At 41.0% G+C, this 13,103-nt stretch overlaps 2 protein-coding genes across 2 annotated transcripts in view; one reads left to right on the forward strand and one right to left on the reverse strand.

Annotated features, from left to right (window-relative positions):
- NCKAP5 (NCK associated protein 5) overlaps positions 1-13,103 on the reverse strand; it is an 899,001-nt gene that overhangs the window by 148,831 nt on the left and 737,067 nt on the right. Inside the window, exons 8-9 of the mRNA XM_024761906.1 lie at positions 12,068-12,136; positions 2,187-2,225 (exon numbers count right to left, since the gene is read on the reverse strand). Of these exons, the coding sequence (XP_024617674.1) occupies positions 2,187-2,225; positions 12,068-12,136 (108 nt within the window). The remainder of the gene's footprint in view (positions 1-2,186; positions 2,226-12,067; positions 12,137-13,103) is intronic.
- LOC112411044 (ribonucleoside-diphosphate reductase subunit M2-like) lies at positions 6,278-8,042 on the forward strand. Its single transcript, XM_024761907.1, is given in 3 exon segments — positions 6,278-6,331; positions 6,813-7,073; positions 7,076-8,042. Coding segments are annotated over 3 exon segments (1,272 nt in total). The 3' UTR covers positions 8,033-8,042.

Raw genomic sequence — 13,103 nt, forward strand, 5'->3', positions numbered from 1 at the left:
CCTGCTTCACAGTATCCCTGAGGTATGCTATCTCACAGTAGCACATCTTTTTGTGTCTTACTGCTTAACTGTACCAAGGCAGATTTATCTGTTTACTAGTTACTACTTGAATTTGTGTAGCTATTTTTTGTGGCTGACCTGAAAGGTCCCATTTTCCTTTATATTGTACCAGACAGCTTTCTTGTCTCTTTTCTGAGGCACCATTAAAAAAGACAGGCATGAGAAGTCTTTCAACAGTTACACACAGAGCTGCAACAGTGCCCCTTCATTCCTTAGGTTTGTAATTAAATGAGTGTCGAGTTTCCAGCAGGAGGAAAGCAGCTGAGAAATTAAAGCCTTTGAAAAAGAAATGGCATTCAAATACATTGTGACAGAAATCATGAGTTGCCCTTCAACATCTGTTTCGACCCTTCTTCTACAATAAGGTGACAACCAATTTTCAGCTGGGCACATACCCAGAATAAAGATTCCACTGTCAGCTTCCTTAGGTGTGGATGTGTGATTAAGTTCTGTTCATGGAGATATAAGTAGGGAGGTGTGAAAACTTTTGCAAGTTTCTCTTAAAAGACAGCAGGTGTGTGTCTTTTAGCCTCTTCATTTTCTTTGGCTTTCATTTCTTCCTGATGGCTGAAATGTGGATGTGATCACTGGAGCCAGGGCAGCGATTTTGGACAATGAGGTAACCCTGGAAATGAAGGCCACATCCTACAGAATAATAAGATGGAAGCCCGGATGCCAGGAACCCTATCAACTTTATGGAGCAGAGTCATCATACCAGTTACATACTGTCCACCTGTAGATTTAGATCTGAGAAATAAATAACTAATTTTATTATATTTTATCTGATTTAAGCCACCATTATTTTGGATCTCTGTTACTCACAGTGGAACCTAATTCTAACCTAATAAATGTGCTCAAATCTCTCTATTTATGTAGTTTAATGTAAAATCTGAATCAGTTAAAATCATTTGTAGCAGGAAGCATGATATTTTGACAGAAGTAGTTCGGGGAGAGAATCTAGCAAAAATATTATTCTAGTGCCTCTACAGTATACATTTAAAATAATATTTATTTAAGTACCTTTAAAATTGTTTTCAATTAAAAAAATCCAAAATGTCATAAATGATTTTGCTCTCCTTAGCCACATCCTCCTGAACATGCCACATGATCTAAGATTTTCTTTTAAAGAGGAAATCTGTCTCACAGAGAGGTAAATCAGAATAAAAAAATTTGAAGGAATCAGAATTTAGCCTCTCAGACACATCATGGAAGGAGATGCAAAAGGTTCAGTAAAATTCACCAAACCTGCCAAATTTGGGCAACTTCCTGCATTTACCCACTCTGCCCCAATAACGTGATCTGAAGGTAGAATAAGAAGATGACAAAGGAGAAGGTATAGAAATTTCAGGCTGAGAAATCACCATTTGTTGTTTTCCCTAACTTTATGAGTAACTGACAAATATAATTGTATATATTTAAAGTGTAAAACATGATAATTTGATATACATTACATGGTAGAATGATTACCAAGATCAAATTTATTAACAGAAAATTATTAACACATCCTCATAGTTAATTCTTTTTTTATTTTGTGATAATAAGGCTTAAGATCTACTCTCAGCAACTTTCAAGTATATAATACCACCATTTATCTTTACCACAAACGTGTTCCTGGGGGGACAACTCTATATGTTTCGTTTTATAGGACGACCACAGCAATTCTGGGAAGTAGACATTGTTATCCCTATTTTACGGAAGAGGAATTAAGGTCCAGAGAAGTTAAACAAACTTCCTAACCTCAAAGATTTCTTGCTGAATTTTAGGCCTCTGTTAATGCGGCCCATCACAGGCTATTCATTTTACAGGAGTCAGAGGAATCCATCAACTTATTTAATGTTTGCATTTACTAAATAAAAATGATAGGTTTGCTACCCATCTGGGTGGGCCCATGGAAATCTTTCATCTTCAAAAGGCTTTCTATTACTTTCCCAAGAGTTTACATTTTATGAATTTATTGGTCATTGATGTTACTGCATATGCCATCTAAAACGCACACAATTTTAACCTAAGTGAATAAATAGAAAAGTATTGTAGCTATCAATCATTGTTTCTGTTAGTCTGACAATGTGAGTTCCAATCTATTCACATAAGTACTTTGAAAATAATAAAGCCAGAAAGTGACCTACCTTTTGAGTGAGCAGAGCTTGCACAACTTGGTTGGCTACCTTTAAAAAATAAAGAAAAGAGTTGCCGTTTATAATAATGAGACTTTATATGCACGGACTCTAATTTATCAATAAGTTTCCCACAGCTTACTATAGCTAATTAGCTCCTTATTTTCCTCTTTCCTCTAGCTCCAGAGGACCTGATTCTTTTCATAATAAGCCTTTCCTTCTAGGTAGTACTTCGCTTTTTCCAAAGGTGACCTTGTTGCTAATTAAGATGGTTAGGCTCGAAAGATCATTCATACCTTGACTCTCACATTTCCATATTTGGAAAAGTAATATCCTTTCATATGTAAAGTACTTTAAGAAGGCTAAAAAATGATACAGTGTAAAACACGATCCCAATTATCTGTATACGGTTTCTACACTGCTGATTTACAATGTCCTTTGCCTCTCCTTCCTATTCTTTTGTTGTGTGACTATTTCACTGCTTAAAATTACTTGCAATAGGGGTAGGTGGAATGGTGGAGAATAGGGGCAACTCATTCTTTCCTATACGCTCTGCTTTCCTACTCCACATCTTCTTTTATGCCATCCTCTTGTCATTGTTACCTGTGATAGAATCTGATAGTTGTTTACTCTATCCCCCATTTGCCCCTTCCTCCTAAGTCACAAACACTGATTTTTTGGCTGGACACATCCAAATACATTTCCCTGCCTCCCTTGTCACTGTGTGACAAACTTCTGGCCAATGAGTTTTTAGCAGTCTATTTTCTTGGACTTATAGGCAGTTTCTTATAAAAAGGGGGCTCATCCTACTTTCTTTTCCTAGCTGGGATATGAAAGTGATGGCTGGAGCTTCAGCAGCCACCTTGACAATGGAAGTCACATATTAAGTATTTGGGGGCAGAAAAATAGGATGAGCCTGGTCCTGATGATGCATGGAGCTGCCTTGTCTATCTCTGAACTGGTATATGAAAGAGAAATAAAATAGGCACTGTTATGTTGAGTTTCTTCTAATATACAACCAAATATAACTGTCACTAATACATTGCTAGAACTCTAATTTTCTTCAGGTATCAGGCAGCTTGTGACAGTAGGAGAAGCTGGGCCCCTCTCAGCCCAAGGAGGTGAATCTTGATTAATCTAAGCCAGTGTTGGTTATTCCAGTCCCTTTCAGCGACTGGCTTAGGAGTGGGCATGTGACACAATTCCAGTTAACGGCCATGTGAAAAACCGATAACATGTCCATGATATTTCAAGAATCTGGCATTTTCTCCAGATAACCATTCATCATTTCTACATGTATTTACACTAAGATTTCTTTTTCACCTGCAGGTTTCAAAAACACTTCACAAAGAGTCATTAAACTTCACCACAACCTTGAAATTATGTACCCATATGGCTAATATGATAAAATTACGGTAGATAGGTGAATTATGTGGAATGTTTTAGTCAATACATACATAAACTATAAACATTTAGTGTGATAAATGAAACTGACAGCATTAAAGACCAAGTCAGGATATTTAAAGATCTTAAATATAAGGTATTTCTGTTCGTTCATTTATTCGATATAAATTTGCAGAGTATCTATGACTGGGATGTGTTCTTTCATTTCAAAGAGAACATAGCTGGTAGGAGGTTGGCAGTAACACAATTATAAGTGTGATAATCGTGTAATCATGTTACCAATCATATTGGCAATTCTCACATTCAACCTAAGGCTGAGGACCACACTTTTATCTTCTCTTTCTCTTCATAACAAATGTATTTCTGATGATGCGGAACTGTGTGTGCTCATTTCTCTGTCTAGTATAGGGGAACAGATTATGGTAAAAATGTTTTCATGTTTGTTTCTTAACTCAATATTGACAAAATAACATATCCTTAATGACAGTGAGCCACCAGTAAGCCTCACTGAAAATTAAAATACAGGCTGCAATCAACTTGTGGCTAGCAGACATCTACACCACAAGCAGTAACTGACTAGAATCAGATTACCTATAATCGGTTCATTGAACTGTATGCACAGGAAGGATTTTTTTCCCTATCAGAATCCTTTTCAAATTTATATTGTTGACATTAAGTAAAAAAGAAAGGCCTTTCATTGAAACTAACTACAGTTTTGAAGAAAAAGTATTCTTAGGTATTTTGCTTTTTAGTCCAGCCCAAGTTAAAGAAGCATATCTAAGAACTATCATAGTCCAAAATAAATTGTATTTTCCGTAACTGGTGCCATTACTTTTTCCTTCACTACTTTATTTATACATGATCACAGTGGTGATAAATGTTATTTGGCCGACACAAATTGACCAATAGCATAATCTTGAAAATCTTTCAGTTTTTAAATGTTCATTTCAATTTGTAACTGTGAATTTAAAGTCAAACGATATACCATCTATTTTATTCTTGAAAATTAAAAAAAAAAAAGAAGAATTGAACTATTCATGCTGCTTAAATCAGGAACAATGTACCAAACTTAATTTATACCATAAATAATTTAATTCTTTTGGATAGCAAACTTTAGATTTGATTTACATTCTCATAAAACTGCCTAATATCAATGTTTTCTTTTCTTCCTCCGAACTGGTCTCTCACTTAAACCAGTCTGTGGCACAGTGGTCGCATAAAATAGCTCTCTACATGATTTAGCAGGAGTCATAAACGAATACCTTATCTGTAAGAGCCTGTAGCAGTAAATATGTTATATCTTTGCGATCCAATATGTTTGCCCTATAGGCTTATAGACTCTATCTCTGATACAGTTCCTTTTGGCACGTACTTTGGACAATTGTTTGCTCTACCTGAAAACTGAACAAAGATATACGAATGCATTGTTTCTTTACCTACTGACATGGGGTTCTATTACCCAGAAGGGCTCACAGGTTCCTTGCAGAAAAGCAGGCATGTGATACACATGCTTTCCTTGGTACTGTCTCTAACGATAGTTTCCTGGGTTTTGTTACTACCTTTAACAGCTCAGGTTCCCCGATGCATCAACAGAACAACTGTTTGGAGCTTGTGCCTGCAACCTCTAATAGGTTCACAAGATGATCCCTGGAATGGGCCCCTGCCCTCATCATAGCATCTTGCCCTTAGCACTCAGGTTGCAAATAATCACACCCTGGCAGGCCCAGCTAATGAGAACAAATACCTTCTAGTGTCAGCTGACAGCTTTCCTCTCCAAAGAAAGAAAAAAGACCAGCTGGGCTGGGCCATGGGGACCTGAGACACACTGAGCAAAGGTGACAGTCGGTCCTTAAGCCCCTGGCTTGTTTGACAACCTCCCTTAGGCTCTTTGTGGAAACCTCCCTCTTTGAATCTAGAAGAGGAGCAGGGGTGTGGGCAGCGGGGCAGCCGGGCGGGAGGAACAGGGGTGCCAAGAAGAGCGGCCAGGTACATCTCTCCTTTCCTCTCCGTAAGAATTCTCTCAGACAAGCCAGCTCCTCTGACACTTGGCTCATCTGTGACCCACACACATCTTTGTTCTTCTTCCCTGTCAGATGAAGAGGGATGGGGGAGGAGGGCAGAGAGAGGAGAATCAGGGCTGCAGAGTTGTCTGTTGCTTTATTGCCAAACAGTCCCTGAGGCTGAATGAGTTTATTCCAGAGGGAGCCAATGCTCACTACATCCTGAAGACTGTCGGGGATGGGGTCCAGGGTGGGGCGCGTAAGGTACTCAGCGGACACCATGCTTAACGGTCCTGTCCTCCTGCTTGGTGGCCCTGCTCTCACCCTTTTATGCGCTACTTTATCATGCCAAGCCACTGTCATGTCAGCAACGTAATGTACAAACCTGGTCGCTAAAGCGCGCCTTTTGGGAAATGTGCTTTGGAGAAGTTTTCTCTGCTTCTGAGCTTGGTTTACTGTAGGAAGGCAGCTGGGGGCAGGTGGGAAGAGCACTGGGGCAGAATCACAAAAAAGACCTGGGTTCAAATACTGCCTGTGTTGGTCATTCACTGATATGTATGGGGGTGGGGAAGCAACCTGATTTTTCTGTCAAGCAGGGGAACCGTCTGCCTCTAAAATTGTGAAAAAAAGCATGAGATGATAGACATCATCAGAGAAAGCACCTTGGGCAGTACCTGATCAAAAGCAGTCACCCCAAAAATGTTAAATCTGAATCCAATCATTCAAACTTCAGAAACTAAAACACATTTTCAGGTAAGCAGTTAAGGAAGGATGGTTTGAGAAGAAGGGCTTTTATCTGTAAAGGGATGGTGTGTGTGTGTCTGTGTGTGTGTGTGTGTGTGTGTAAAATACATGTATAAATAAAAATCACTAAGCACCTCAATATGTTCATTTCCCAGAAAATAACACTCAGTACAAAAGGGACTGAAGAACACTTCAAATTTACATTTTATCCACCTGTGTATGTTTCATGAAACCCATTAGCAAGGAAATAACTTACATGAGGCCTTACCTTGTTAGTTTGTCTAATTAGTATGAAAAGCCTTGAAAAGAATTTCCAGTTGGCATTATTACTGCATTCAACTACCCCTTTGAGAGTGTTCTCTTACAATGCATGGAAATGGATTGTCTACCCTCATGCAATTAGTTACAAAACGACAGGCATGTGTAATCAGGGGCCGGGATTCATGAATACAGAACATTTGTGCTGCTCACAGGTGGTTCTTTATTGCAGATCCCCTCTTTGGCAACAGTTAAACTTCTGCACTTAAGGACGGAGGGCCCAGGACCTGCACGCAGTCCACCTGGCATCCCGCCCGCCACCGTGGCTGGCCTGCATCAGCAGCATCTCCTCCAGCTCTCGCCTATGAAGGGGCTCAGCCTGGCGGACTGGGAGGACACTCCCCCGTCGCTCAGTGGGACCGCAAGGAGGATCTGCCAGGAGCCCGCCGAGCCGAACCCTAAGCCATCTGCCCCCAGGGTGGAGGATGAACCACTCTTCTGAAAGAAACCCCCCGCCGCTCTGTCATCTTTCCTATCGAATACCGTGATGTTTGGCAGATGTGTAAGAAAGCGGAGGCTTCCTTCTGGACAGCTGAGGAGGTGGACCTTTCCAAGGACATTCAGCACTGGGAAGCCCTGAAGCCTGAGGAGAGATGTTTCACTTCGCGTGTTCTGGCTTTCTCTGCAGCAAGTGATGGCATAGTAAGTGAAAACTTGGTGGAGCGGCTTAGCCAGGAAGTTCAGATTACGGAAGCCCATTATTTCTATGGCTTCCAAATTGCCATGGAAAACATACATTCTGCAATGGACAGTCTCCTCATTGACACTTACATTAAAGATTCCAAAGAAAGGGAATTCCTCTTCAACGCCACTGAGACAATGCCTTGTGTAAAGAAGGCGGCAGATTGGGCCTTGCGCCGGATCGAAGACAAAGAGGCTACGTACGGAGAACGTGTCGTAGCCTTTGCCGCAGCGGAAGGAATCTTCTTTTCTGGTTCTTTTGCATCGATATTCTGGCTCAGGAAACAAGGACTGATGGCCGGCCTCACATTTTCCAATGAACTTATTAGCAGAGACAAGGGTTTACACTGTGATTTTGCCTGCCTGATGTTCAAACACCTGCTACACGAAACTTCGGAGCAGACAGTCAAAGAAATAATCGTCAGTGCAGCTAGGGTGGAACACGAGTTCCTCACGGAGGCCCCGACAGTGGAGCTCATTGGGATGAATTGTGCTTTGATGAAGCAGTACGTCGAATTCGTGGCAGACAGACTTATGCTGGAGCTGGGTTTTAGCAAGGTTTTCAGAGTAGAAAATCCATGTGACTTTATGGAGGATATTTCACTGGAAGGGAAGACTAACTTCTTTGAGAAGAGAGTAGGCGAGTATCAGAGGATGGGAGTGATGTCCAGTCCGACAGAGAATTCCTTTACCTTGGATGCTGACTTCTAAGTGAACTGAAGATGTGCTCTTATTTTGCTGAGTTTTCTTTTCTTCCTTCTCATCAAAAGAGAAAAAGATCAGCTACCTGAATGGTATTAAACGGCTATACCATAAATTGCCCATAATTTTCATTAACAGCATCTTTAAAACTGTGTAGCTACCTCAAAATCAATCCTGTTAATGCCAGTGGGGTCACCTAGGTTGAAAGCGTTGACAAGAGCTACTCGGATTCTTACGAAAGATCTTGTCCATGTTTGGCTTTTCCAAGCAGGCTAGCTGTACATGACTTCCCCCTGGCTCTTAACAGCACCTTCCTTGGCCTCAAAGTGTGGGGAGTCAAGCGAGTTTGATCCAGCAGGATTAAACAGTTACTACCACAAGGCAGTAGGAAGACATCAGACTCACTGCTTCAGATTTTAAAGTTTACTTATGATTTGTATATAAAACTGGCACATTACACACAAATAAACATAGTTTGTACTGTCAGAGTGAAGGCTCGATTTAACCTAAATTTGTTGGTTTCTACACCAAATACAAAAGTATTCTATTTACCACTAATGGGAGCCAATTCAAGATTTACTAGGTGATCAACGTAGGTTAAGCCTGTGTAAACTAAGGGTGTTATTTTTATTCTTTCTTTTCTTTGATGAGTTGAAGAGCTTTTTAACTCAATCCTGTGCACACTTAGGTATCAGTATCAGCCAGGTGGTGCCACATAGAACACAGGTTGGTTTTGTGTTCTGTAGCCCACGTCGAGTATCGCGGGATAAGAGATGTGGAGAAAGGAGACTCTTAACTTAGGTCATTAGGAACTGAAGTGTGATCCGGACTCACTGTGGGTAACCTGGGTGTGCATGAGGGGCGGTATCATTTAATTTCTCAAATTGTATGTTCCCCAACTTCAAGTTAGTATGAAAGATCCTTGAAGAGTCTTCTTAGCTAGGATCCAAGATATTAACTTTGTGAATTGGTTTTCAAATCATCCTTGAATGAAAGGACCCACGTAAGATCTTTCTCCTATTAAGTGGTAAAACCGGGACTGAAACTGCTTCTCCTAAAAGTTGAGTGTTTATTCTGATTTTGTTTAATTTGTGTGGAAGTAGGTACTGGTGACTTAACGATTTGTACTTTAAAGTTAGAAAGTTGTTCTACTCTATGTTTTTTTTTTTAATATCATATCTGTAGTTCATACTTTGAAATACTTACCCAGTATTAGTTTGCAGTTCATAACTGACTGAGTGGATACTGTTCAGGGCAACTGCTCCTAGGATTTGCCTAAATGTGGACATCATCTGCTGGATTCTTAAACTTCAGTAGAAAGCTGGTGTTATGTGAATAATTCATACATGTTCCACTCAAATATTAATTTCAGAAGAAAGTATAAACTTAATAGATGTATTTAATAGGGCTAGTTTGAATCAATCCACCTTTATATTTCCTCCCCCCCTCCAAAAAAGATGTTACACGGAAGGTAATGCATGACACACACCGATCCTTTGGCCACGTTTGTTAACACGTTGTGTTGTGTGTTGGCTGACCACTGGCCTGTTCTGCTGTCAGTTTTCTTCATTTATTGTATTAATATAAATGGTGAAACAGTCAATTTAAAAACTTCTGTAAAACGGGACGCTTTTCTACCTTTTAAATTATTGTTATAAAGTTAATCCAGATTATATGGTCCTTACACTTGTGCGACACAAAAATAAACACCTTGCCTGGCGTCAGGTTCAGGTGGCAGTTGGAAGCAGATTTTAGGATTCTACCTCCCATTAGCTGTGTGACGCAAGCATTAGCTTCTGCCAACTAGGGTTCGGTTTTTTCATCCGTTAAAAGGAAACAGACTTTGTCTAAATCGTTTCAAAGTCCTAATATTGAGTACTGCACCAGTGATCGATGATTTAAATAAAACCGTTCTCATGTCAAATAAAAGAACAACAACAAAAAAGTACAGTGGGAGTCCCCCTCTGAAAATTCTGTCTTCAGTGGAAACTTTATACTCAATGATTTTGTGGGTGAAAACTTCGGTTTCACCAGACACATGCTAATGACACCTTCGGAATGCAGGCATAGAGAACGTACAGAAGGCAGGCTGTGAATTTCCAGAAAGGAATGCTGGGAGCTTTTTGAGTGATGGGGGGGATGACTTGTGGGAAAATTGTGACAACTGAGAAGCTTCTGTGGTGTGATTCACGTAAATTTGACTTCTAAATGCAGATTAAGTCTCACTGGAAATTTCTGTGTAGGAGGTTAAAGTGGAACTTTGCTGATCAATACATATGACCCAAGGGCAATATTTGTTCCTTTAAATATCCTTGGATCTATTTGGTCTTTCTTGCCCTAAACTTTGATTGGACCAAGTACCTGGGGAACAGGGGGGAGGGGGCTGAACTGGCCTCACTAGACACCGAGTCACCACTCCTCCCTTTATGTCAACTTACTTGAGCGATTCTTTTAACTTTGGACGGTGTAAAGATTATTCAGTCCTTTTAAGTCTTGACAGGGCAGACGAGTGCAAACACCATTTTGCTTGAGTAACTAATATATATGGCTGGAGATATGAAACAATTAAAATCTTAAATAGCTAAACCGTTTTCTGGGGACATTTTGAGGGTTCTTCAACAAGTAACTGTGAAGCAAAGTGGTCTGTGTTATGAGGATAATGGCTCTTAGTTTGCAGGGCTCAACAGCATCACCCAGAGAGCTTGTTGATAAACAGATCGATCATAGCCAGGCCCACGTGCACTCCCAGAGTCTCTGATTCTCTACAGCTTAACGGGGCTTAAAAATTTGCATTTCTAACAAGTTCCCAGATGAGGCTGATGCTGCCAGCCCAGGGATCCCATTTCAAGAAGCACTGGTGTAGGAAAATATCCAGCACAGGTGGAACTCTGAAGGAAGCACCATTTCTAGTTTCAAGGGAGAAGAGGAGTACATGGCGGAGGGGATGATGCCATAACTGGGATTTGAACCTGTGTTCTTTGTCGTTCAACCCATCACCTTCCGGGACAATCAATGGGGGGATTGGGGGAGGGAAGGGGGAAGGAAGTTCAAGAGCGTTTGTCGGGAAAGGTTTTCCCAATGGTTAGTAAAGAGGCAAAGACTGAAGATACATTGCTAGTTTCCACTGGTAAGGTAGCAGAACTCGACGGAATGTAATTTTTCTTATTTTCTTAAAATCTCCGTCAGCTATATCATAACAGCTCTTAAACAGAATCTCTTAGAAGAATATGTGCAAGTCTTAGGGTATCAGGCAGATGACTAGAGAAGTCATCCCATCAAATGAGTAACTCCAATCACCAACCAAGTCCCAGATAAGAGCTTGTCAGGGAGGCCAACGGCCAGTCCGGGCTGGATGACATAGGAAAGATGGGTGGTACGATCCCTGGCGCCGTGTGAGGGGATGGCTGAGGGGAAAACCAGGGCCCTGCATACACTTCAGTCTTCCCTCCCCTCTCAGGAACTCTGAGCCACCCACCATCTCTGCTGTCATCTCTTCAGCGTCGTCGAATCACATTTCTCCAGTTTACTCAGGTGTGTGGCCCCGTCTCCTTCCATTCTGCTCAAATTTTCCTCCTTACTTCCCTTTCTCTTCTTGCCTTGTTCTCAATCCACTGGTTTTTCCCCTCTGGCTGCCAACTGTGAACATCGTCCCCACCCACTCTATCAAGGATTTGCTTTTTCAGAAATGGCATCCAATTGGAGGCGATGCAGCGTGCCCTGAGGTGGCTTTTCTCATTCACGGGCTGGGATCACACTTACTGGACAGGACGAATTTATCGTACGGTGAAGCATCTCCCAACCTATGCCCCAAGCATATTAAACAATAACCAAGAGGAATTTGCAGATGCCCATATAAGGATATAGGGAGGGAGGGGGAGGGGACTGCCTGACCTTCCTTCTCCACATTCACCATGTTTACAGCCTTCCTTTGAAGGCGAAAATGCTAATGTTCTCTGGAGACCGGTAATAGACACACATTAAGATCTGACATAGGGAATCCTAAACAGTCCAGCGTCTTATCCAGAAGCACCCCGCTCCCCTTACCTCATCAAGACACCTCTCATACTGTTCCCTTTGATTTTCATTTTCCAAAGCCAACGCTGAATTCTCTGCCTGCAGTAGAGATACAAAAATAATACAGATAAATCTATGAAATGCTCTGTTACGTGACATCTTCAATACAGTTACTAAATATATCTCCTCAGGATCCGAAACACTCTTGTAGAAGAATCTTTGACGAGTTTGCTCTAAGTACTATTATAAATCTCTCAGGGAGGACTCCTGTCTTATTGTTCACAAAAAGGCATTAGCATTTAAAGAAATGCAAAACTTGATATTTTGAACAGGTAGAAAATCAAATCATGGCCTGATGCGAGAGTGTTCTGTGAAAAAGATTATAATGTTTACTTCATTCTATGAAAATGTAAATGGAAAAAATGCCTTAATCCACTTCATTAAGACCTGTCACAGTTTCGCAAGCTGGTATTTGTTTAGGTCACAGAAGAGAACCTCAGGTAAATTCGTGAAAGCGTAATTCCACAAGCAAACTAAACATGCTGTGTTCTGGGTTAATCAATGACTTTTGAACATGAGACTATAATGAGAAATTTAAGAATTGAACATACTTAAGAGTCCCTCGGCCCTCCCCCTGCCTTTTTAAAAGTACTGCTTTCCTGCTCCTAAGAGCCTTGTAGGTACCTTAATGTTAAATAAGTTACTGTAGGATCCTAGGTTGAATATGGTTACTAGGTTACCCGCAGAATAATAAGGGAACAAAAGTATACAGTATAAGCACATTAGGTTTTAGAAGAAGCATGGAATGGTGGCATGAACATTGCCCTCTGTGTCTGGTGACCTGGGTTCACTTTGGCCACTGCTGGCCCCAACCTGAATCCTGAACTGTATAAGTTAACCCACCCCATGGCTGCCACAGTGATCACCATCCCAATCTCCCAAGGAAACCTGGCTCTACCCACCCCTCATGACAGCCCTCCTTGACATTTAGAAGTGGGCGTACAGACCTTTAGATCATTTTTTTCAAAACTATGGTATGATTTTTAGGAGGTACACAGATTCACAT

Source organism: Neophocaena asiaeorientalis, unplaced genomic scaffold (genome assembly GCF_003031525.2).
Source record: "Neophocaena asiaeorientalis asiaeorientalis breed wild unplaced genomic scaffold, Neophocaena_asiaeorientalis_V1.1 scaffold215, whole genome shotgun sequence".
Lineage (NCBI taxonomy): Eukaryota > Metazoa > Chordata > Mammalia > Artiodactyla > Phocoenidae > Neophocaena > Neophocaena asiaeorientalis.